At 42.9% G+C, this 25,033-nt stretch overlaps 1 protein-coding gene across 1 annotated transcript in view; it reads left to right on the top strand.

The window, feature by feature from the left end:
• RERE (arginine-glutamic acid dipeptide repeats) overlaps positions 1-25,033 on the top strand; it is a 169,814-nt gene that overhangs the window by 56,431 nt on the left and 88,350 nt on the right. Inside the window, exons 5-8 of the mRNA XM_054394838.1 lie at positions 360-464; positions 18,392-18,440; positions 21,608-21,732; positions 22,576-22,675. Of these exons, the coding sequence (XP_054250813.1) occupies positions 360-464; positions 18,392-18,440; positions 21,608-21,732; positions 22,576-22,675 (379 nt within the window). The remainder of the gene's footprint in view (positions 1-359; positions 465-18,391; positions 18,441-21,607; positions 21,733-22,575; positions 22,676-25,033) is intronic.

The raw sequence follows: 25,033 nt of genomic DNA, 5'->3' as shown, positions 1-25,033 counted from the left end.
TGTAATAGGACTGTAAAAAACTTTGCAAATAAGACATTTTCAGGATTGTGTTTACAGGATAGATATTCTTCATTAGTCTAATTAAATTTGGGCTCCTCGGGACTGTGTGCTGGCTGAATGAGAATTAATGAATGTTTGTAGAACACCATCTGAGACACTGTAACTGAATTTTCCTCCTTTTCCACCATGGGAGGAATATGCATGGTTATTTGTTACAGCAGGCTTTATATTTATGATGCTTTAGACATTTATGAGAACACAAGGATGTCTGTGGCTTCTACCCAGATTGCAGTGGCACTTAATTAAAATAACTGTTATTCAAGATAGAATTTTAACACCATTTCCCCTTTTTCTTTCAGAGGGAAGTGTAACATCTCCCATTTCTCTGACATATTTGCTGCTAGAGAGTTTAAAGCTCGAGTGGATTCATTTTTCTACATACTGGGCTATAATCCAGAGACAAGGTAAGTAAAATGATTCTTAAAACAAGCCTTACCCCGCTGATCTGGGGGCCTGTAGGAGCAGTGAAACCATTCAAGGGAAGAAAAGTTGCCATCAAGTATGCTGTTGATTGGAAGGTGGTATGGGAGGGAATGTGAGGGAGAAGCTGAGTGTAGAGGAGAAAAATTAAGAGTAGATAACAAAATCGTGCAGTGAGTCGTGACATCAGGATGTGTCTGTGGGTAACTAATGAACTGCTTCAAAACAGGTTTCCAGAACTGTGGATTTTTTTCAAGGTTGTAAACATTATCAAGAGTTTTTAGCTGCCTCACTGGCTAAACACACCCCTCTGAAATGCCTTGTTAAAATACATCTCCACTTTCTAGTGAGCAGTGTTGGAAATTGACCACTTCTAAGAAATCAAAGGGAAAGTTTTTAAGTCTAAGTAGTCACTTAGGGTCCTGTAGCAAAAAATCTTGCTGGCTTAGAGCAAATTAGAGTTACAGAAAGTATTTTTTGGGGAATGAGTACCTATTTGCAGGAGGTATGTTCAGCATGCTCTGTCATATCCTTCAGTCTGTCTGGGAGTTGTCCAAGCCATCTTTACTAGCTGGCTTTGGAAAGCAAAGCTGATTCCAGAATCATAGAATTGTTAGGGTTGGAAGGGACCTCAAGGATCATCCAATTCCAACTCCCCTGCCATGGGCAGGACCACCTCAAACTAGAGCAGGTTGCTCACAGCCACATCCAGCCTGGCCTTAAAAACCTCCAGGGATTAGGCTTCCACCACCTCCCTGGGCAACCTGTGCCAGTGTCTCACCACCTGCATGGTGAAAAAGTTCTTCCTAACAACCAATCTGAATCTACCCATTTCTAGTTGTGCTCCATTCCCCCCAGTTCTATCACTACCTGACATCCTCATAAGTCCCTCACCAGCTTTTTTGTAGGCCTGCTTCATTACACCTTCATTATTTTTTCAGGTCCAAAACATGACTTCTTTTCTCCACCTCTGTAGTTTTAAAATGCTTTATAAATGAGCAAGGAAGTCTTACAAATGCCAGCCTTAAAGAGTTTATTTTCTAGGGGTGTATTTCTATGAGCACTTGAGTAAAATATTAGTAATGTGGAACAGGGCTCAAGGGCTGTGCTGGCTGAAAGTTGGTTTGTTTCTTTCAGTGCAGAAAACATCATAAGCTCTGGACCTTGATTTCTCGAGAGGTTGTTGAGAAAAGTATTGGTTTAAGTGGGGATTAGATTGGTGTGTACATAATGGCTGTTTCAGTTGTTCAGTTGTTGTTGTGGTGGATTTACTGGTTTTAATGCAGATATGAATCTTGACACTTTAGGGCGTAGCCAACCACTAACTGCTTGGGTTAGGAAGAACCTCCCTGTGTGGGTATATTGTTGTCTAATTGCCTGTTTATGAGGCTTCCTGTACCTTACTCTGAAGTCTTTTGAACTGTGCATATCTGAGACAGGGCATTGGACCAGGAAATCTCCCTTAATCCATCCAGTTTATGTTCAGTGTTGTCAGTGGAAGTCCCTAGGAGGCAATCTTGGTAGTGTATGGTGTGGGCTCTGGGAAAAGGAGCATGAAAACACAGAATAGTTTTCAATAGCGTGGGGTTTTTTTCATCAGCCTGACAAGGCAGGGTGTTTATGAAGTGTGTCATGATCTTCAGCACTGTGCTTGACCCCTGTATTTAACTCTTGCATCACTTGTCTTCAGTGCTGCATTAGGGGCCAAGTTCTGTGGTTAATGAACGATCTCTTTTATGAAATGCCATCTGTGGGAGTTGGCAGTGCAGTTTCAAACCCACTTTCTATGTAGAAGTAGCTGTTAATTCTCCCAGCTATTAGTAAATGACTGAGCCTGAAAAGATCAATGAAATGACAAAGCACAGCACTTAGTGACCAACTAATTACTCAGACTTGCCAGCTCACAAAATGTGGGTGGTTCATATGGTTACAGCCGGGGGTTTCTTGAATTCTGTCTTCTCAAGTCTGTATTTTGGCTTGGAATAGGAGGAGGTTTAGAATGAAAGACTTATGTCTAGGTTATTTCTTTATTTTGTGAACTGTGTGCTTGCTGCTGCTTTGGAGGTGTTCCAGGCCAGGTTGGATGGGGCCATGAGCAACCTGGCCTAGTAGGAGGTGTCCCTCCCCATTGCGGGGGGGTTGGAAGTAGATGATCTTCAAGGTGCCTTCCAACCCAAACCATTCCATCCATCTATGAATACCTAATTCTAGATGTATCTTGCTTTTAGAAGTTGAAGCATTTTAATGTGCATTCCAGGACAACCTGTTGGTGGTTGGTCTATGAAAACAAAACTTGGGTCTTCCATTTGATCTGCTTCTCTAATGTGTTTTTTATATATATGAAAAGGATAGAAAATGAACTATGTCAGAGGTAAGGTTTTAAGAACTGCAGTGTGAGCCCTCAGCTGACTTGTAGAAATGTGTGACAGAATGCTTTCTTAGACCAAACAAGCTGGAGCTGTGGATTGCATCTTCAAGAGAGATTTGTTTGAGGGATTTTATTTTGTCTTCAGTGTAAGAGGCTCAGGTACTATTCCAGGACTCTCAGAAGCAGCTTGGTGTGTTGAGAGTCTGCCTATTTTTCTATGTTCTCATGTATTCCATTTACAAAAGAACCTGCAAAAATCCCTGAGCCCCAAAACATCAAAAACACTGATTCAGTGGATGTGGAGGAAGAGGCCTTTTTGTTCTTGGAGCTTGCTGACTATATAGATTTAGCTTGGGAAATACCAACTGTGATCCTTCTGTTGTTCTGTGGTCTGCAGTTGGTAAACCTGTGCTTTTTTGGGGTAACTTTTCCTTTACAGGGTGTATCCAACTGTTTGGGTTTGGTTTTTTTATAGAATTCTGTAGAAGATTACACACTGGTTTTGGAATTTTCACATCAGTGAGAAAAATCTGATTGAGGCATAAATCCCTAAACTGATCTTAAAGCTAGAGGCTGAGTGTTATCACCTTGAATAGAGAGTTAATCAAGCTAGTAACTAGATCTAAAATATGTTCCTGCCTCTCAAGAGTGTGGAGTATCTCCTTTAAACTTCTATAGCCAGCTGAGGAAGAAAATTCTTTTTATGCTGAGTACTTTAAAATAATTAATTTCACATGTCCTCAGAGAAGTGACTGCTCTGACACTGACTATCAATTCCACCAATGTGAAATCCCACTCCAACTTTTAGGTTCTCCAAATGGCTGGTTAATTGTGTGTGGCCTTAAATTAGTTTAGAAACATTGGGCAAAGAAAAGCAGACCTGATGTACCCCTTCAGAAAAGTAGTAGCTGCACCAGCTTGAGTTAAGCTGATGGTTCTGGTGTTTGAGTCAGAAATCAGCTCTGCCTGTAAAAGGAAATACACAGCAAGGCTTGGGAATGCTGCTCAACATGCTGCTTGACCTCAGACAGCTGTTTTTCACCAGCTCACATCTTGCCACTCATTTACTACAACTCTATTTACTACCCCTGGCTGTAGAACAATGCCAGATGTAGCTAATTTTAGCAAGAACTTCCTCCAGTCCTTCCTTTTGTACTCAGCCATCCTGTAGAGACTCAGAGAGATGACTCTGAACTCCTCCTCAAGGATGTCCTGTGCCAAGTGCCACATTGATACTGGTAGTGTACTGACATGAACCTGGCAATTGGTTCTTTGCTCTTGGGAGTAAATAGGTGTGCTGTGAAGTTTTGCCTGACACATCTGTAAATATAGGTAGGTTCAGATGCTGCTGGATTTTTACTTGGAAGTAGGAAGCATCAGATACTCAACAACCTGTTTTCATGGCTGTGGATCCAAATCACTCTTCTCCAACTTTGTTTTGCCTTGTAAAACAAAGCAAACCCCAGTGTTCAAGGCATGGGTGAACATTCTGAGTAGATGTTTTGGGGAGACCAGGATCTTGTTTGTGTTTTTATTCCACAAAATTTGCTTGTCCTTTATTTTTAATCTTCTGCAGTGTCTTGTTGGGTGACATAGTGACCTAAGCAGGTTTCAGTGTGTCTCTGAGAGGAGTGTACCAGGAATTGATCTGAAGGTGATTTGTTCTTTCTTGTTCTCGTTGTCTGGAAGGGGATTTCTGTTGAAAAACTAAATCAAGAGCCTCTTACTTATTTATTTACCTCTTTCTAATGGAAATAGTGGTTGACGTCAAGAGAGGGGATTCTGCCCCTTCACTCCGCTCTCGTGAGAACCCCTCTCAAATACTGTGTCCAGTTCTGGTGTCTCCATCATAAGGAAGACACAGAGCTGCTGGAGTGAGTCCAGAGAAGGCCACAGAGATGATCCAAGGGCTGGAGCAGCTCTGCTCTGAGGATAAGCTGAGGGAGCTGGGGTTGTTCAGCCTGGAGAAGAGAAGACTCCAGGAAGAACTTAGAGCTGCCATCCAATACCTGAAGGGATCCTACAGGGAGGCTGGAGAGGGACATTTCATGAGAGTGTCTAGAGACAGGCTGAAGAGGACCGCAGAGCACTGATTTGCTATCTTGATCTTTTTGTCTAGTTAATTTCTAGCAGTCAGAATATTTTGATTCTCTGCATGTAACAGTGCCTAGAGGGTGAAATGATCATAGAAGTTTTAAAATGTATCTATCCTTCTGTCTCAAATTGGAGCCTTGAAATGAATTCTTTATTTTTCTTACATTTAGTGGAACATTCTGACAGTTTGTGGTGTACTTTGCTTAAATAAGACAATTCCTGCAGCATATTGCATGTCCAATTTATTTTCTCAAATAGATTTAGCAGTCTTAAATACAACCAGGAATCCTCTGGATGGGGGAAATTGGGGGCTGTTTGTATGGTATGCCCATGTGATGTGAAACAGATGGCTTCTGTATGTCTTACTGAATTACAGCAGAGTTGTTTTGTACCTCTCTAGTCCAGTATTCCCAGGAAAGCATCGTGGAAGATGATGAGCACCCTCAGTATTGAGTATTGTCATGTGTGTGAGTGCTTTCCAGTTGATTCCCTTTAAACAGGAGACAAGCTCTTCCCCACACTACTTAGATATATAAATGGATGTCTAAGTTCCTTGAGTTGTCTTTTCTGGCTAATGCTGCACTTCCTATAGTTTGGAATGCATTATTTCTAGGTGTCCCCAGCTCAGTTTATCTCTGAACTAAAAGCTGAGAACTTTCCTCAACATCCTGTTGTGAACTTGAGAACAGAACAACAGCAAGAGAAAAATCCAGAGATGCATTTGAGCTGTAGCAGAGATGAAAGCCACATACATTTGGCCTTGTAAGTGTTCTTGCTTAAATCAGTCAGCTGGTAAAGACTGGGTGACATATCTGGAGTAGTTTTTCTAGTCTGAAGTCTAAGAAAACCTGAATGTTCTGAATGTGCTCCCTCCTGCAATATTTTTAATACAGAAGAGCTAAGCCCCCCTATCCTGTATCTTAGGGAATGGCTCGTTCCAATTGAGTGAGCTTTGATAGCATCAAATAGTTTCAGCAGAGCTACAGCAGCTGAAATGTTCAAGTTACTGAAGGTTTGAATTATTACTGCAGGATGATTGAAGGAGCCAGACTGTTGGTGAAGGTTCCCAAGAAGGGGTGGGAGGTAACATAATATGGGCAGCAAGAAAGGTGTATCCACTTGTGCTGTTAATACAACAGGAGTTGTGGAGCAGATTTGTAGAATGGCTGGGTTGGAAGGGATCGTAAAGGTCATCCAGTTCCAATCGCTTGCCATGGACAGGGACACTTGCCACTAGGACTCATCCAGCCTGGCCTTGAATATCTGTCTCCAGGGAGGGGACATCCACAACCTCTTTGGACAACCTGTTCCACTGTCTCACCACCCTGTCAAGAATTTCTTCCTAATCTCCAGGCTAAATCCATTTTCTTCCACATTAAAGCCATTGCTCTTGGTCCTATCACTACAAGCCCTTGTAAAAACTCCCTCCCGAGCTCTCCTGTAGCTCCCTTCAGGTACTGGAAGGTTGTTCTGAGGTCTCCCTGGAGCCTTCTCCAGGCTGAACAGCCCCAACTCTCTCAGCCTGTCCCCACAGGGGAGGTGTTCCAGCCCTCTGATCACCTTCATGGCCTCTTCTGGACCTGCTCCTTGTGTTGGGGGCCCCAGACCTGGAAATGTTCTCCTCTCTAGCACTACTGACAGGTAGAACAAATATTTTATGAACCAGCTTGTTGCTTCCAATAAACCGCATACAAAAACGCAAAGCTCCTGGCTTTGCATCTGTGACAACCTCTGAGCCTTTCAATAATTTCGTTTAAAAGCTAATCGCAAACTGGGGGGCAGGGGAGAAGCTTTTTAGAAGCCCTTTGCAAATGGATGCAGGTTTCGCTTGGCGGGAGGCAGAGTTTGGGCGGCCGCGGCGTGCGGCGTTGGCTGTCCCAGATCCCCTCGCTAAGGCCCCACACGTCCCCGCTCGCAGGCGGCAGGAGCTGCGGAGGCTGCTGGAGAGCTCGGGCTGCCGCTGCTGTATTTACGGAAACAGCAGGGTGAGATTGATTGCGTTGTGAGAGGCTGTGTGGATGAGGGAGGGTCACAGCACATGCTCAGTCCTGTCAGTCCGAGGGCGAAGTTTCTGCGTTCTGCGTGCAGGCTTAGGTCACAGCACAAGCTCAGTGAAAGCTCTCTGAGGTCTCTCAGCCTGCATGTGCCTCCATTTTGAGTTGGTAGAGTGGAAAAGGCAGAGTTTTAGCTGTTAAGTAGAGGGTTCAGGAATACATCTAAACCCACCAGAGCCTGTCATAGTCATGGATGATCCATTCAGCCCCTGCAGGTAGGCTACATCACTCTGGCCTCCCCTAAACAGTGCTGATTTTTGCTGTGATTTGTGACTTCTGCAATGTTTATGAAATCATTTCATTACTATTGCATGTTCCTCAGAACCTCGGAACCACAGCAGCTTTGCTCTGCAGCTGTTTGCCCGGTGCATGAGGGCACTGAGCAGGGAATCTGCTGCCTTAAGGGGTGCATGGAGCAAAACGTTGAAGCTGGGTGGGCTTCTATATTTATGCTTCTTGTTTTATCCCCTCGTGGTGCAGTTTGAATGTCAGTTGTGCTGTCTGCATGCCAACCTTTTGGCAGGTCTGTAGGGAGCTGCAGAGGCGCTCTGCGGGATGCAGCCTTACCAAAGTGGCTATTAGGGAATGTTTTGGGGCCTGCAACAGTCTGCAGAAGGCTACAGGAGGGTCGTGGATCAGCCATTGGTTGCTCTGAGGAGGGGTGGTTCTCACTGTGATTGAGGGCAGGGATCCTGCTGCTACTTCCTCAACTATTAAGGAAAAAAAATAAATAGCAGCCAGCATGGCTCTGCTTGCTCCTCAGTCACAGATATCACTTGTGCATCTGAAATGCAGCGATGTTGTCTCAGCATTGAGAAGCTGTCACAGGAGAGCTGTGTAAGCTGTACCCACATCATGTTTCTCAGGTTCAGAAACCACGTTTTTAGACTGATCTGAATAAAATAAAGGGCTTGGGCTTTGCAGGTCTGTGTAATGATGAGATGGCTGCTTCTGGATTTGAGGTGTGTGTGTGGGACAGCCACTGGTGACTTGTCACTGCTAAATGTAAAGGGGTTTGAGGGGCGTTGAGAGTAGTGAATGGAGGCAAATTTGATCCTACAGCAGTTGTCTGAATTTGTGCAGAGCTGGATGCTGTTTTGCTGGGGCAGCTCCTGGTCTGCAGAACTGATCTCGGCACTGTGGGGGCTGTTGCTGAGGGGCAGTACTTCAGTCAAGGTAACTTGTCTGAGTTAGTGGAGTGTATTGAGTTTGAAGGTGACAGGATGCTTTGTGCCGCTCATAGTGACATCTCTGGAGCTTTATAGCAGAAGGTTGACTTTTAGCCTTGCACACACACACACAGTCACTCACCTGTGCTGTGTGTGTTACTGGGACCATCTTCCTGCTCTTGTCAGGAGCTGAGGATTGAATGATTAATAAGACTGCATCATTTTGCCCTGCTAGTGCCACGTCTGTTATCTGTATGCTGTCTGAAGTGTCATTCCCTTTTCTATCTCCTGTTATACTCATAGAGCATACAAATCAGGAGCACCTATTTGCTGTGGGTCACTGGCTGGTTTTGCCATTGACTGAAGCAAAGTCATGCTGATGATTAGAGAGCACAGTTCCCTTGAACTTCAGTCTGGCTGAATCACCTCAGACTTGAAAGAGATGTGTCAGTAGGTCTGGGCTTTAGAAACATTCTTCTTCCTGATAAAGGAGTTACTTGAATGAGTGCAGGAATCTGACATCGCTCTGCAGGACCTTGTGTCCTTAATGTTTGTTTTAAATGCTGACTTAAAAGCAGAAGGGAACGCATTAAGGCATGGGAAGGGTACTAAGCACTCTTCTTGGTGCCAATTTTCAGCAATACTTTGTGCATGCATTTCAAAAAGGTTGGGAATAAGTGCCACTTCTTGGGGGAAAAAGTGCCACTTCAAATGAAATTTGGTCAGGCTTGTTTTTAGAAGGTCGACTTACAGGTGGTAAAAAATGGAAGCACTTCTAGATCATAACAAAGCAATCTGGTCCTCAACAAAAGTATTGTTTGGCAAAGGCTACTGCTGGAATAATATGCCAAGTAAGGCATTCCTCACTTCATCACTGGCACTTGGGAGCTGATGTTGGTGATGGCTCCCAGGACTCCCACTTGAAGCGTGCCTCTGGTGTCCATTCTGTGCTTGTGTGGAATCAGGTGGTTCCTGCTTCTAGTAAATGGATAGGTAGTTTTATTCCCTGTGGCAGGACTCTCACCACAGGAGACAATCAATGCTTTTTGAGATCTCAGTTGTTCTTTCAGACATGCTTCAACACAAATGTCTTTCACTTGTTCTGTCAGTTGTGTGGCTGGTCAGTTGGTAACAGAAGCAATTCTTTAGGTTTGGGTGTAGATGTATGAGACTGTTACACTTTAAAGCAACAACAGAAACAGACAACCACACCCACCTAAAAAACCCCAAACAACCCAACCTAAACCAACAAAACCTAACAAGGGGGGGAAAAAATCAAACCAAAAAAAAGCCCTTGGTAGTAGTAGAGAAGCAGGGCTGCCTGCTCTAAGTTATCTGTGGTACTGGCAAGATACGCAGTGCACTGGAAAGACCCTTTCTCCTTCATCATGGTTATGCAGTTGTTACTAAGGGTGAACTTTTCAGCTGGTGGGATGCCCAGAAGATTCTCTCTGGTTCAGGGACTGTTGCTTGGTGGTCTGGTGAGTTAGAGTTTCACTAAACCCAACTTGTAGAAGTCACAAACATGTTATGGGAAGTGCTTGGGGTTTCGTTCTTTGGATGAAGAAATAGTGGCCAGGTACTTGGTATTTTAACTTCCCTTTGTTCTGGCTGCATTGTAGTTTTTTCTGAAGGTTTAAATCAGTAAGATTGCTTCTTCCCCCTCACCCCCCAATTCTTTAGGCTCTAATTTGTTTTAATTAGTTTTGCCTCTCCAGGTGTATAGTAGAACTAGGGGATATCTTCAGGTTTGTTTTACACTTCACATTATTCATGCTTATCACCTTTAACACATGGTGTTGTTTCTCCATGTATCTGCTGTTCCAGGAAGCTGGAGACTGGTGTTGGCAAGCAAGCTAAGAGTGGTAGATCATTGCATCTAACCTCGATGGAGCTTTGTGGGGAAAAAATTAACTGCTGGGCTGCTGCCTGGTTCCACTGTCCTGCATACAAACTGTGATTGTGCTGCAGGAACGGTGCTTCTGTAGGACATGGTCTGTTTTAGTAGTGAATATCTGCTCTGGGTACTGCCTGGTCATGTTAAAAACAGTGCAGGATAAACACTTAAAGCAACACAATTCCACATTGAATTCATTTAGCGTAAATGTTGCTTCTAAATAAGTAACATTCTAGTTCTATTAAACTCACCTGTAGACCAGATAAACTTCACATCGTGCAAAGGTTTCTACTAATTCATTGTTTTTGAACTTGGGATCAAAATACTGGTGCCTTCCTTACTTGAAGGTAAACAAATACTGGAAAGTGAGCATTAGAGAGGTGATCAATGAAATCCACCATCAGGCTATTACCCACACAGGTAATTAACTATGTGGAGATACTGCTTGTCTCCTTTGCAGGAAGTACCCCATCTGGAGCACTGCATCCAGCTCTGGTGCCCCCAGCACAAGGAGGACATCAAACTGCTGGAGCAGGACCAAAGGAATTCAGGAGATGATCAGAGGCTAGAAAACCTACCTTGTGAGGACAAGCTGAAAGAGTTGGGGCTGCTCAGCTGGGAGAGGAAATGGCTCCAGGGGGCCTTCCAGTACCTGAAAAGAGCTAAAGAGCTGGGAAAGGACCTTTTACAGGGGCTTGTAATAACAGGATGAAAGGGAATGGACTGAAACTTGAGGAGGGTAGATTTAGACTGGAGATTGGGAAGAAATTCTTTCCAGTGAGGCTCGTGAGACACTGGAACAGGTTGCCCAGGGAGGCTGTGAATGCTCCCTCCCTGGAGGTGTTCAAGACCTAGTTGGATGAAGCCTTGAGCAACCTGGGCTGGTGGAAGGTGTCCCTGCCCATGGTAGGGGGTTGGAACTGGATGATCTTTAAGGTCCCTTCTAACCCAAACTATTGTATGAATCTTTTGAACTTCTCTCTTAGACTGGCTGTGTTATGATCACTTCCATCCTGCATTTGGAGTAGGGAGCAATACTCCTAAGGCCTGTCTGGTCTCTTTTCTCATAAACCTGATGAGAAGTATCGTTAGCTTGAAAAAGCTTTCCCGGACTCCAGCTTCTGCTACTATTTCCTTCTCCAAACAGCAGAACGCAAGAGTTCTGCACTTCCTTAAAGCTCTGGCTGCACTCAGCAGGTTTGAACTTGTATTGAAGATACCACTGTCACTACACGTTTATTCATAACTGCTTTAGATTGAGCAATCACCAAAAATCTGCCAGTATAAGTTCATTTGCCTGAAATACAGGTTTGATTTTTCACTTGGAACACAAAATTGCTCTTTTTTTTTTATTACTGTTATTATTATTATTACAGTCTGTTACAACAGGTTTTAAACAAAACTTAATCTTACTTGCCATTAGAACAAGATTATTTTCTGAGCCTTAAGATACTACTTTGAGAAAAGGTATTTTAAAATCCTGCTTGAAAAAATATTTAAGGCACAAGTTTAACCTGGACACATGAAATGGGGTAGCCGGAAGTAAAATTTTTAATGTAGAAAATGATTAGCAAAGGTTGACATTATTTAATCTGTGGATAGTGTACATCCCCATACAATGTACAAACCAATGTAACCAACTCAGTGTGGGCAAAAATTGAAGTTTGGATGGGTGAAAAAGGAACCAATTCTGTTAGGTACCAGAGTCATAAATTTGTGGTATCTGTGGAGGGGTTTTTGGTTAAAGTTTGAGTGGTATGAACCTGACTGTCCCTTTTGGATTTTAAACCATGTAACAAAAGGACATTGAATGCATAATAACGGTCTTGGGTCAGATTGAGGATTGGTTTGGCTCAATATTCTGTCCCCCAACAGTGACTATAAGCAGATGTTTGGAGAAAGTAAGGCTAGAGCTGTGATGGATGACACAGGGAGCTGTGACGTATGACAGAGGCTTACCATGTTTGTGGGCAGCCTGTTTTTGCATCACTGGGGTGAAATCTCAACAGCTTCAGTGCTGCACAGGAACAAATGAATGTAAAGCTCTGGTTTATAGCTAAATCTTTGCAGACAGAGCCTTGTGTAGCTTTGCATGGCGGAGGAGCGTGGCAAGGGAAGTTCTGAATTTGGTTTTATGGATGCATGGAATAAAATGAAGCTATGTCCTACCAAATGGGTCTCTTAAACATAATGTTAGTCCCTTTCAGGCTCTGATAAACTATTTTTTAACCAGCTGAAATTGAAATGCAGTCGTTTTGTTCTCTCCTGTTTTGTCCCTCAAGATAGGAACAAAACGATTCTTGCCAGATGTTTTTAGAATTGTCTCTGAAGAGCCTTTTTTGAATCTCTGGGTACTGGATAATTTACATAAAAGGATTTTTAAAGAAAAAACCCCAACCAATCTTCTTGAGACTTTCTCTTTCCTAACTCCTTGAGATTTACATTGATTTTATAGAAATCAAAAATATCTAAGAGGTGTCTGACTGCATCATGCTTTCCATTTATGTACCTCATCTTCCCTATAATAATAACTCTTTGGCTACATCAGTGTTTGAAGTGTGTGATTGTAATTTATGATCTATTATGCCTGTGATGCATATATCTGACCTTGGTTTTGGTGGAACACTGGAAAGGGTTGCCCAGGGAGGTGTTTGAGGCCCCATCCCTGGATACATTGAAGATCAGACTTGATGTGGCCCTGGGCAGCCTGCTCTAATTGGAGGTGTCCCTGCTGACTGCTGGGGGGTTGGGCAAGATGACCTTTGAGGTCCCTTGCCACCCAATGCAATCTATGAATCTACATCTGTGACCTCTTCTGGTCTCAGCTTAGAGAGCTCTGTGTCACCTTCTAAAAAATGCATTTCAGGGTAGTGAGAGCTACTTGGAGTAAAGGTGCTTCTAGTTTAATGGCTGCAACTTCTTCTGCACTGTAAGTTTGTGTTGATGATGTGCACTTGGTGCAGCAGACAGCAGGTTTTAGAGAATTGGTCTTACAAACCCTTTATTGAGAGCTCTGAAGAGCTTCAGACTGAGAGAGGCAGGCTGTGGCTGAGCGATTTGGGCAGTTTAAAAACCATTTTCTTTTGAACCATTCCTTTAGTTTAATTACAGATCACCACAGTGGTAGAGAGTCAGGAGTGATTAGGCCAAGAGTGGTTAGATGCGCAGCACAGAATGCTGTCCTACATGTGGTGTTTGGGTTGTGGTGTTCTGTTTTGGTGGTGGCTGTTAGTTGTTTTGGGTTTTTTTTTTAGGGGGGTTTGGGGTTTGTTGTTTTTTTTTTTTTTTAACTTAATGATAACATTAAGCTGTTTTCCTGTTTTCTGAGCTGTTGCTGGCTAGTAGCAGGTGTTCCAGAAAGGCAGTGCAAGTGCAGTGTGTGGTGGAGAGCACTGAGTGCACGGTGAGCACAGCAGAACAGAATGAAACCATGTCAGTTGCTGGGTGAGATGAACTGATGAAGGACACAGTGGGTTCAGTGTGAAACTGCAGCAGTGCCACCTCCCTCACTCCTCTCTAAGGCATGGAAGTCAGTATAAAAAAAATGTTCAATTACTGCACAGCATGTTTCTTGCTGAACTTCGGTGGCAAAAAGGAAGACATGAAAGGAGCAGTGTCAGAGTTTAAGATTCTACCTTGTACAGGTGATCCCTGACCTTGAAGGTCCACTTTATGTATACTGCCTGTGTACTTTCTTTCAGAAGCCTGGCTTCCCAGCAAAGATCTTCACTAAATGTGCTGGGGAAAGAACTGACTTGGATGCATGTCAAGGGTAGGACAGTGCAGAGAAGTGCTACACAGAAATCTCTGAATGGCTTTTGCCGTCACCCCCAAACTCTGGAGAGTTTTGCTGCATGGCTCTGGCAATGCCATCACAGCTGTCGGTGTTGAGAGTCCTGAACCCAATCTATCCTCAAAGCTGATCTGGTGTCATGCAGCTTAGATTGTCTAGTGGCAGTTTTTCTGTTTCTGTGTTTCAGTCCTCCATGGCATTGCAGTGCTGCTTTATTCTTATGGACAGGGACTGCCAGCTGTGCCAGCTGTGGTGTAAGTGGAGTGAGTCTGGTGCACACTATGGACAAGAAGGTGACAGAGAGGGTTAAAGCTGTTTCTCTGTTGGAAATCATGCAGCAACTGTTGTTGCCAGCCTTCCTTCCTCTGTCCTTTCTGAAGGAGATAAATTAAAGCTCTGCACCACCCTGTGCTGTCTCCTGTTCCTTTCTCATCCTCACCTCTGAACTGGTTTCTCTCAGCGGTGCTGCTTTTGGCCTTGAACCTCCAACCTCCCCTGTTGCTTTAGAATTGAGAGGACAAAGCTTTATTGAGCTGAACATCCTCTCTGTTCTCTCTGAGCTGTTTGCGACAAGGCTCTCTCAGATTAGAGGGTGCTTGTTTTGCCCTGCTCTGCTACAGAAGCTTCTTGCCTTTTTGATATTCAGTCGCAGGCTTCCATCTCCTTTCTGACCGGCCCCTGTTTACTTTGCAGAATACAACGTTGCCATGGCAACAGGTTACTTCTCAAAGGGAACATCTTGTCATTATATTTAATCCACTGCAGCTGAAGAGGACTGAAATATTAAGTTGTTGTTGCTATGGATACTGCTTTGTTACATCAGTTTCTTTTGTGTCAGATTTCATATACAGTGTTGGGTCCCCTTTTTTCTTCCCCATAGAATAAACAGAGTGCCCTGCCATTATTATTGTAATTGCTCTCCACCAATATAATTTAGCTTAAAAATCTACAGTGCGTTTCGGTTTCCATAGCAAGAATTTTTCTTTCCATTTGCAAAGCCATTCCTGAGGACCTGGAAACAGTAAAAAAAAAAAAAAAAAAAAAAGAGAGATTTAACAGGTTGTGTGCCACTGCAGAGTGCTCAGCTTTGTGCCCTTTGGAAACACAGTGTGATGGAGTGCAGGCTTGAAAGAGCTTCCTTCAGTCCAGTGTTTCCCTTTTGGGGCAGGGGAAGGAGTGAATACAATCAGGAAATGGTAAATGATGAAATACACACAGAAATGTTCCTCTCAACACTTGATTTTCATGCATGGCCCCACTGAATTTCCGCAGCTGAAAATTACTCCACATGAAGAGTTGGCAGCTGAAGTCCCATCCAAAACTTTGCTTTTGTCTTTGCAGTTGTTTACAGGATGCTCCAGCATCCTCTAGTCAGTCTTAATTCTTAAATGCTTTATCTCATTCACTGTGATGCAACCTAAGAAACTGGGAGTTGGAGGATATTAGGAGTGCTGTGTGGTTTGTGTTTTCCTATCTAAATAGAAAAGAGCTTAATTTTCTTTTTAAGTACAAAACCTCCTTGTGCTGCCTGGTGTGAGAGATTGTAGCTGGCAGAAACAGCATAGACGTGTTTGGAGTTTGACTTGCACTGACTAGTGGAGATGTGCAGGGCTTTAAAATGACTTCTGGGAATAAAGGAAGAACATCAGCATTTTCTGGTGTCAGCTTCCCCTTCTTCACAAGAAAAAATTTTGACACCTTGTAGCTGGGAAAAAAAATTGACTTAGTATTTAATTTATAATTCTGTTGTAAATAAGTTGATTTTCTAGTTCAGTCATTTCTTTGTATAACCTGAAAACAAGAGAATAGTGTCAGATCACATCTTGCATTGGAGAAACGTTTTTTACATGTTCCTTTTGGGAGTCTTTTGGCTCTTATTTTAGAGCAGATCTGCTTACCAGCAAGGCAGCATTGTGCAGACATCACAGCATAAGACCGGGAATGACAAAACCTGTGTTTATTCCTGTCTGACAGGTTCTCCTGCCATGTTGTCTTGGATAAGGTCCATTTAGATCCACTCTTGTAGTTTCCCTACTTCATGCATGAATGAGTAACATTTCAGAGTGGTCATAAAGTGAAGTTTAACTTCTAGGATGTGCAGCACAGTTTGAAATTTCAATGTGAAAATATTCATGAAGATACACAAATGATTATGTCAAAAACCCCTCCAGTAACCATTTAGACTTGGAATGGTGTTGAATGGTTTGGACTATCCACTGTTTGTGTCACTCAGAGCTGGCACTTCATGGTCATGATCTTCAATTTCTGAAGTTCAAAGGAAACTCTCAGTCACTGCTTTTGATCACTGAAATCCTGCAGAGTGGGAGCTGACTTGTCAAATGATGTCACTGCTCCTACAGCAGCAAATTGCAAGACCAAGTGAGGTTTGCCGTTTGAAAATGAGCGATAGGGATCTGTTAAGTTTGTGTTTGTGTCTTCTGCCTGTGTGGTGAGGCTCACGTCAATGTCTTGCAGTTACTGAAGTGCTAAATTCAGGTTTTTGTCATCCTCCTTATATGCAGATTATAGATAAAAGATATCAGTTTATATAAGGGCAACTTACAGGAAAAGACGAATATTGGCATTAAGGATATTGAATTCCTTTGCAATTGGTTGTGGTGTTTAATGCTGTTGTACAGAAATCTTGGAGGATCTTTCAAGTTTTCAAACTGTATCCCAAATAGCAATGTTCAGGCACCAAGTGCCTTGATAGAATCTCATGACCCGGCTCTTGAGAGGAGCTGGATGGGTGAGATTACAGCAGAGAGGCCTCATGGATTCAACTGGAGTCCTTGAGAAATTAGTTCCCAGTAAAGTCTTGCTCATGTGCCTTCTTGTTGCTTATCTTCCAATATATTTAATAAAGAAAAAGGGCACCCTTCAGTGATAAAGTTTTTTATTTACTCTGTTAGTTGATTCAAAATATAGGAAGATAAATAAATCCTGTCATGTCAGATGTGTTGTTCTGGTTTATCTTGGCACACCTTGAACTTGCAGTGTTGCCAGGGTGATTCTGCTGCAACATGAAATCATAGCTTGTTCTTGTGCCATAGAACGTGATGTATCAGTAGCTCCAGCCCATGGTGTGAGCAGCACAGAGCTCTTCAGAGCATAACTCTCACTACATGGAGGACAGTTCATTTGGAACTTGAAGCTTTTTATATAAATAACTTTTCAAAATAGTGGAAAAAATGTGAGGGCCAAATGTGTTCTGTAGAAGGGAAACCCTTTCTGTACAAACTGAATTTAATTCACTTACACAGCTGTTACAGGGTGTACTTTTCATACAATCATAGAAGGGTTTGAGTTGGAAGGGGCCTTGAAGATCATCTAGTTCCAACCCCCTTGCCATGGGCAGGGACAGCTCCCACTAGACCAGACTTTTATTGCTCTTTGGATTTTCCATGCTTCTGTCATGCTATCTGATGTGATTTTAGCAAACGACTTAGCAGCAGCAATAATTGTTTTAGCTTCTTTAAAACAAGAGCTGCATAATTTTGCACGTGAGATCCTGAGTAACTTGAATGGTTTTCCATGAACTCTGCCTGGAAAAAAGAAGGAATTTTGCCAATTCTAGTAATGCAAGGCTCTGTTCTTTAAAGATTAATACTCAAATATTTTTATTTAAACTATTTTCTCTTTCGAAATGAAAATGACCATAAAGACCTTCCTTAAGGAATGTGGTGTTTCCTGGGTATTGAGGGCTTGGTGTGTTGTCTGCACTGATTTAGTTTTGCTGATGAAATATTTAGGTTTGGTGTTGAAATGAGCAGTTGAAGGAACATGGTACTGAAGTCAGATGCTTGTTGGCAGGTGGCTCTTTGCATAGCAGGTACTGGAGAAAGCACAGAGCAGTTCAGAGATGTAAAGAACTGCAGGGGCTTTTAAAGAGGGACTGCAAAGGCCTGCAGCGATAGGACAAGGGGCAATGGTTTGAAATCAGAGAAGAGCAGTTTTAGTTTGGATGTTAGGAACAAGTTCTGCACCATGAGGGTGGTGGAACACTGCAACAGGTTGTCCCGGGAGGTGATGGAGGTCCCATGCCTGGAGATACTGAAGGTCAGGCTTGACAAGGCTCTGAGCAACCTGCTCTAGTGGAGGATGTCCCTCCTGCCTGCAGGGGGGTTGGACTGGATGACCTTTGGAGGTCCCTCATGACCCAACCATTCTGTGATTCTGTGTTTACAAGTCGGTGCTACTTCTGCAGGGCACAAAATCTAGCCATCAGGAAGGAGGTCAATGTGTGTCCCAGTGTCAGCTGCCCAAAGCCTTCCTGCCACTGTGGGGACAGCTCACCTTGATTCTTTTCTTAACTGTCTGCCTGGTGTTCCAGGCTTGCCCTGTTGGTTGTTGCTGTTTGCAGTGCAGCCTGCAGTGCACCTGAGTGCAGCTTTTCTTGGTTTCTTCATGTCCTATTGTACTTCATTCCATTTGCATTGCCAATGCAGTGGCAGAAAATACAGAACATGATCCTAAATTGCATTAATTGTACTTCTTTCTCATTACTGTTTTTTTTTTTTTTTCTTTATATACTAGGAGGCTAAACAGTACCCAAGGTGAAATCAGAGTTGGACCCAGCCATCAGGTAAGGGATTTTGTTCATGTTCCAATATCCAGAGGGCATGCTTTTGCCACTTCAGCTGTTCAGAGACCACTGCTTTCAAGCTGTCTGCATTCACATACTGTAGTTCTGGGTGATTATTGAAGTATCCCTTTTGTGCACAGTCTACAGAAATCATGTTCTAATTACAGGATCTTATTTGTATTTCCCAGGCAGTTTTTTCTGCAGGCTTTCTTTTCCCTTTTTGATGCTGTAGAGAGGGTAGGTTTTGATTTTTAGAGGTAGGGAGACCTCAGTTGTATTGTTTGTTTGACTGAGAGCAGCAATTAAGTTGTTTGGGTTATTAAAATAGGAGGTGAGAAAGGACATCGAATGGCTTCAAACACTGGGGAGCAGAATAAGGTCAAGACTCTAGATGTTAGCTCATTCTAATTTGAGGGGAATCCTTCATAAGCATTGGAAAGAATCTATTCTAAAGAGCATTAAGCACAACTTACTCTGGATTATAAAGCCACATCTGTCACGAGGAGCTGAGTCCTCTCCTTTACCTGGGATATTCACTTTGTGCTGCCCAAGAGCTGGATTTTTTGCATCCAAGTGATGAATCACAGAAAGCTTTAGGCTGGAAGGGACCTCTAAAGGTCGTCTGAGCAGGGACATCTTCAACTAGATTTGGTTGCTCAAAGCCCCAGACAACCTGACCTAGAATGTTTCCAAGGATGGGGCAGCTACCACCTCTCTGGGCAACCTGATGAAGATTAAATGAACATGGAATGTCTGATACTGTATTTGATAAAAATTTTTCAATGTGTACTTAAGGTCTTAGATCAAGGATGGAGCCTGCAGATTCTGTAGCTGTGAAGTTACATTTAGCAAGGATCTTATGTCCCAAGCTTTCACAGAATTGCTTAGGCTGGAAAAGTCCTTAAGATTAGGTCTAAAATGAATATTCCTTCAGACTCTGTTAAAAATCTTGTTTTAAGGAAACATTTATGGAACCTATGTAACATTCTTAAGGATGTTCTGCATTTAGAGAAAGAAAAAAGAATCCTTGGCAATTAAACCTGTAGTCTTCTTTTCACTAGGCATAATAAGAGGACTGTAAATGATACCTTCCAAACAACTTTCATCTCAAATTGCCATCTAATATTTTGGCAGGGATTAGTCACCTGTGCTGTAAGGTGTAATTACCAGGTGCTTTTACAGATGGGAAAAAAAAAAAGTAGGGAGAAGGTCCAACAATTTAGAACACTGTTAATTTCTGCTTGGCTAACATTTTAAACTTCCATTGTTCTTCTGCTCATTTGCTGAGCACCTCAGATTCTGACAAATGTCACGGCAAAGAGGATGTTCCCTCATCCTGTTAATTAGTGTAAGGTATAATCTTAAGATACACAAATGGTTGATTGTAGGCCATCGTAGGAAGTCAGTTTGAAGGTGATAGTTGCTGCTTCCTCTTCTGTAGCCTGACTCATTTTGTGGAAAGTGTAAAATAAATCTGCCCTACACACTGGGCTTGACTCAAGGAATGGACAGACTTTCTTCCACTCATCTCACTGAGAATGAAGTATGCAGGACAGAATCCAGAAATAACCTTGGGATCCCAGCAGTGGTTTCTGATTAGTATCTGTTGCCTTCACTGTCCTAGAATTGCGCATGTGCAGATTCATAGAATGGTTTCAGTTGGAAGTGTTTGATCATCTAGATTCAGCCCCTCTGTGATAGGGAAGGACACCTTCCACTAGATCAGATTGCTCAAGGCCTCATCCAGCCTGGCCTTGAACAATTCCAGGGAGGGGGCTTCCACAACCTCTCTGGGCACTGTGTTCCAGTGTCTCACCACCCTCACTGTAAAGAATTTCTTTCTAATCTCCAGTCTAAATCTATCATTCTCAAACCATGCTGCAGATGCTATGGAGGACTGTTGGGGTTTGTTTTTTGACACTTAGTGTACAGATCCCTCAAGCTCCTGTTTGTATCACGATAGCAAGTAGGGACACAAGTGGAGACAAATGTTTTGTAGAACTGCAGTTGTCCTCAACACTCTCATGTGGAGGAGGAGAGACTCTAAATGTTCTCCTCTGAAAACTTTTGCCTAACAAATTCATGACCAGGAGGTAGTTGCTCTTAGGGAGTAGCTCTAGTCATTAAGTGTGCTCCTATGGTACGTGAGGATGAACGTTAATGGTGAAGGTGCCCTGGTTGGTGGAAGACATGTCTCTCAGAGAAATCTCATCGTGGTGTGACGCTGGCTTAGCCATTTCCAGAAGAGAAGTTCAATGACATACCCATTTTCCCAGGCAAGAAGTAAAATAAAGTACAGATTAAAGAGCGGAACATGAAAGCCATCTGAACCTGTGACTTGTAATTACTGGGTATGTCTGAATGTTGCCTCTCAAATATGTTTAGCTTGTAAGTATGGGAGGTAATTACAGGGCTTAAAAGCTGTTTCTGAAGAGGCTCTCAGCTATCTCATCCCATTGCAGCAGATGACTAAAGATGCTAATTGGGTCTCTGGATGCAGTGTGATACTTGTTCAGTAGCAGAGATCATTTCACCCAGCTAGCTCACTTTCAGGAAGTGTCTTTGTTTCTCTTTCTAGCTCTAATGATTTACTGAGGACTTGATTTAAAACTTGTGTGGGGTGTTTTACTGTTCTAAAATGGTACACACATGGTAGCCACCTGCTTGCCTTCTTTTGTATCAATGTATTACAGGAGTATGTTTTACCCTGGCTGGAAGGAGTTCTAACAGCAAATTCTTAACAAATAAAAACTGTTTCTTTGAGGGTAAATTGTCCAACAGTGTTTGACTTCTGCACAACAGAGGACTTACAAAATGGTCAAGCAGTAATATTTCTGGAGCTATGCTTGTATTTGGTCTGTGTACAGGCAGGACTTCAGTAATGGTGGACTGAGAGGTGGTGTTAAGACAGCTGAAATGTCGGCAGATGAGCTGTCCTTGTAAAAGAAGGAATGTTGGATCCAGTGGTTAGATTGGGGCCTGGTGACCCTGTTCCTTTAAACTTCTGAAACTTGGATCAAATAGTTTCCCCACCTGTTGTTTGAATAACTTCCCTCTACGAGATCACGATCCAAAGAATTTCCAAACTTCTTCACTACAACCCTTGTGCATCCTCCTGACGTTGATAACAGCTGTAATGTCTGTATGAACTCTCCCATTTTTTCCAGGCTAAGCTTCCTGATCTGCAGCCGTTTCCTTCCCCAGATGGTGACACAGTGACACAGCATGAAGAACTTGTGTGGATGCCAGGAGTCAATGACTGTGACTTACTTATGTACCTTAGGGCAGCAAGGTAATTTCAGCCAAGATACCTCCCCTGTCTTTTGAGTGCTTTAGTGGAGGTGCTGGCTGCCATGTGTGCCACACTCGTTCCTCTCTTCCACTTTGGAGAAGCATGGATGTCAATCAGATAAGCTGCAACATTTAGTTCAAGATAAGAATGCTCTGATTTGATGTTGGGCCAGCACAGAATCTCTCCATTGACTGTGGCTTTTGGATTTAAAATGCAAAGCCAGCAGCATATGCTGCCATGGTAGAAAGATGTCGAATGTGTAACCTGTAGCAAGGGAAGTGACAGCTTTGAGTGGAGCAGCCATGATAGCACAGGATTCTTTCACAGACTGGCTTGCTAATGAGCTTTAGTTTGCATTTTCTCCAGATCTCTGGTGTGGCAGGTAGATTCATCAGGTACACTGGTGGGCTTCATAATAATTCAGAGTATGAGTAAATTGTAGTTTGAAAGGATTCCCCAGTGTGGGGAATATGCAGTTTATAAGCTGTTTTCTTAGGGTGAAACAAACAAAGAGGTTTGCTGTCTCTGCTGAGACTCTGTCCTCATGTATGGAGGTTATATCTCCCATAATCCTGACCAAGCTTTGGTGCTCCTGCAGTGAAGGTTTTAACTGATGAAATCCACTTAGATTGGATTCCAATTTCCAATGAATTATTCCATATGCTGAGGTGTCTCAGGTTTACACAACAAGCATTTGTGGTTCTTTGTTTTACTTCTTCCCATAGTATCACAAGGCCCTGTAGTTTGTCATGTAAGGTGTAAATACACTGTTTGTATATTGCATGGTGTGCATCAAACAGCAGCTGAAGAATTTAAACTTTTTTCCCCCCCCACACTATGAAGGAGCATGGCAGCTTTTGCAGGCATGTGTGATGGAGGATCCACAGAAGATGGTTGTGTTGCAGCCTCCCGTGATGACACCACACTTAATGCTCTCAACACAGTAAGTATGGAGGATTACTGGCTGGCAGGACAGTCTTCCCATTTATTCCTGGATTCCTTGAAGCATAAAATGCATCAAGTATTTAGGAGTATGAGTATGATAGGAGCCTAGGATATAATAATTTCCTTCTAAGTACCAACTAGTCCTCAGAAATTTAACCTACACAACTTCAGGGATCATCATCTGGGTGGTGTGTTGAAGATAAGATCTAATGAATATTCTGGATGGGAAGATGCTCAGGTCAGTACACCAGGTGGAACTGGTTCTTACGCAGCTGGCACCTGACCTGGCTTTTGGTCCTTTCATTCAGTCTAGTGAGTTTCTAGCTGTTGGAAAGCAGTAGTTATTTCCTAGAAGGAAGATTCACAGTGTTGTTTACGTGGTCATGACTGACTGCAAGTTGTCTCTCTTATGATCCAGTCTTCCTTAGCATTTATACTTGGGTGCATATATATCCAGTGATCTCTTGTAAAAGCATCATGTGTGTAAATGGAACATCACTGAGTGGTTGTGCAGATTGGGAGTATGTTGAGGTGCTCCCAGTTTCATAATTAACTGTTCTGGGGAGGGTGGAGAGCACTCCCACCCTCATGAGTAACTCATGAGATACGAGATAGTTTTTTTTAAGATCAAGCTGAAGAAATTTGTCTGTCATTCTGTACTTTTTTGGGAACATAGTGAAATCCATAGTAGTTTGTTTCCCTGGAGTTCTGTCTGCAGCTTTTGGAGGATTGTGGTGGTAATGAGTCAAAGCTGCCTTCTGGTGTCTCTTCATTGCTTCCTTCCTGAAATATAATAAAATGATTTAGTGCAACTGGTCATACATTAGTCTGAAGAAACACATAGACAGATGTGCTGACTCTACCAGTAAACACTATTGATTCTTCCTTTTTTGTATGTCACCTTTTATCCATAAAACACATCGTGGAGGTATGAACAGTTAAGTTCTGTCATTTCATGGTTATTGGCTACATTCTAATCCCATCTGAAAGCTGTGGAAAGGACAGGATGTACCCTTTGCTGAATGAGTTGCTAGCTAAATCTGTGTTAGGGGCAATGTACAGACTCAAGGACAGCTGGTAAGGCTGGAAGCTGGGAGCAGCTTCAGTTGAGCATGTGGTTTGTGAAACTGCCAAGGAGGGGATGCAGTGTGTAGCTTCAAATTTAATTTTCAGAGACCTTTCCTCAAGATCTTAAAGTTTTAAGCATTCTGCCTCAGTGCCCAGCACTGTAACTATCTCCAGCAACTCAGACATTCTTTGCTGATAGTGCTTGAGGCTCAGGTAATTTGTTTTCACTCAGTAAAAATGAAACTGCTGATGATGCCAACAAAAAAAACAACTCAAGATATTGTACTCCTGCAAATTGGCTTGAAGTATCACCTAATGACCACAGTATTATGTCTGCCTCTGCTCACTGGGCTTTAACTATTTATGGTTGCAGAATTCTTAACCTTGTGCTGGGCTGCATTCAGAGGAGTGTGGCCAGCAGGACAAGAGAGGGGATTCTGCCCCTTTACTCTGCTCTTGTGAGACCCCACCTGAAATACTGCACCCAATTCTGGTGTCAGAAGAAAGACACAGAGCTGTTGGAGCAGCTCCAGAGGAGGGCCACAAAGATGATCCCAAGTGGTGAGGGAGAGTAGGTTTAGACTGGGTCTTAGGAAGAAGTTCTTTCCAATGAGGGTGGTGAGACTGGAATAGGCTGCCCAAGGAGGCTGTGGATACCTCCTCCCTGGAGGTGTTCAAGGCCAGGCTGGACGAGGCCTTGAACATCTGAGTCTAGCTGAGAGGCATCCCTGGCCGTGGAGGGGAGGTTGGAGTAGATGATCTCTAAGGTCCCTTCCAACCTGAGCTATTCTGTGATTCTGTAAATCACACGAAATGTGCTTAACTGTTTTCACTGTCAGTAAAGCATGTCATTACAGGAAGCTTTTAAATACTTCAGAATATTGACAGGAAGCTCAGTCTTTGTAAATTGTAGAACTGGTTTCTAGCTGGTCAAGTCCATGATTAGATGTCCATGACTATCTCTACTAGAGTCAAAATACTTGTGTTCTTAACCTGAGCAATGGGCCTTGGCTAGCATTAGCTTACCAAAGTCACTTGCATTGGTTTCTTGTTTTATTTCTGCTTCTATCTGAGTGCATCAGGTTTTGTCTTCTTTCCTGCCTCAGGCAGGATTAAAATAGAATAAAGATACAAAATGTGCCCCTGTAATACTTACTGAGTAAACAGCAAGAGAACTTTCATTCTTAATGTGTAAACCTGTTTCAATCCAGTCTGTGCACTCACATGTGGAACCACCTGAAAGCCAAGATCAATTTCTGTACCCAGATTAAATGCTTGCTTGTTGTTC

This window comes from Indicator indicator, chromosome 32 (assembly GCF_027791375.1).
Source record: "Indicator indicator isolate 239-I01 chromosome 32, UM_Iind_1.1, whole genome shotgun sequence".
NCBI classification, from domain to species: domain Eukaryota; kingdom Metazoa; phylum Chordata; class Aves; order Piciformes; family Indicatoridae; genus Indicator; species Indicator indicator.
This window is presented reverse-complemented; position numbering and strand designations above follow the sequence as displayed.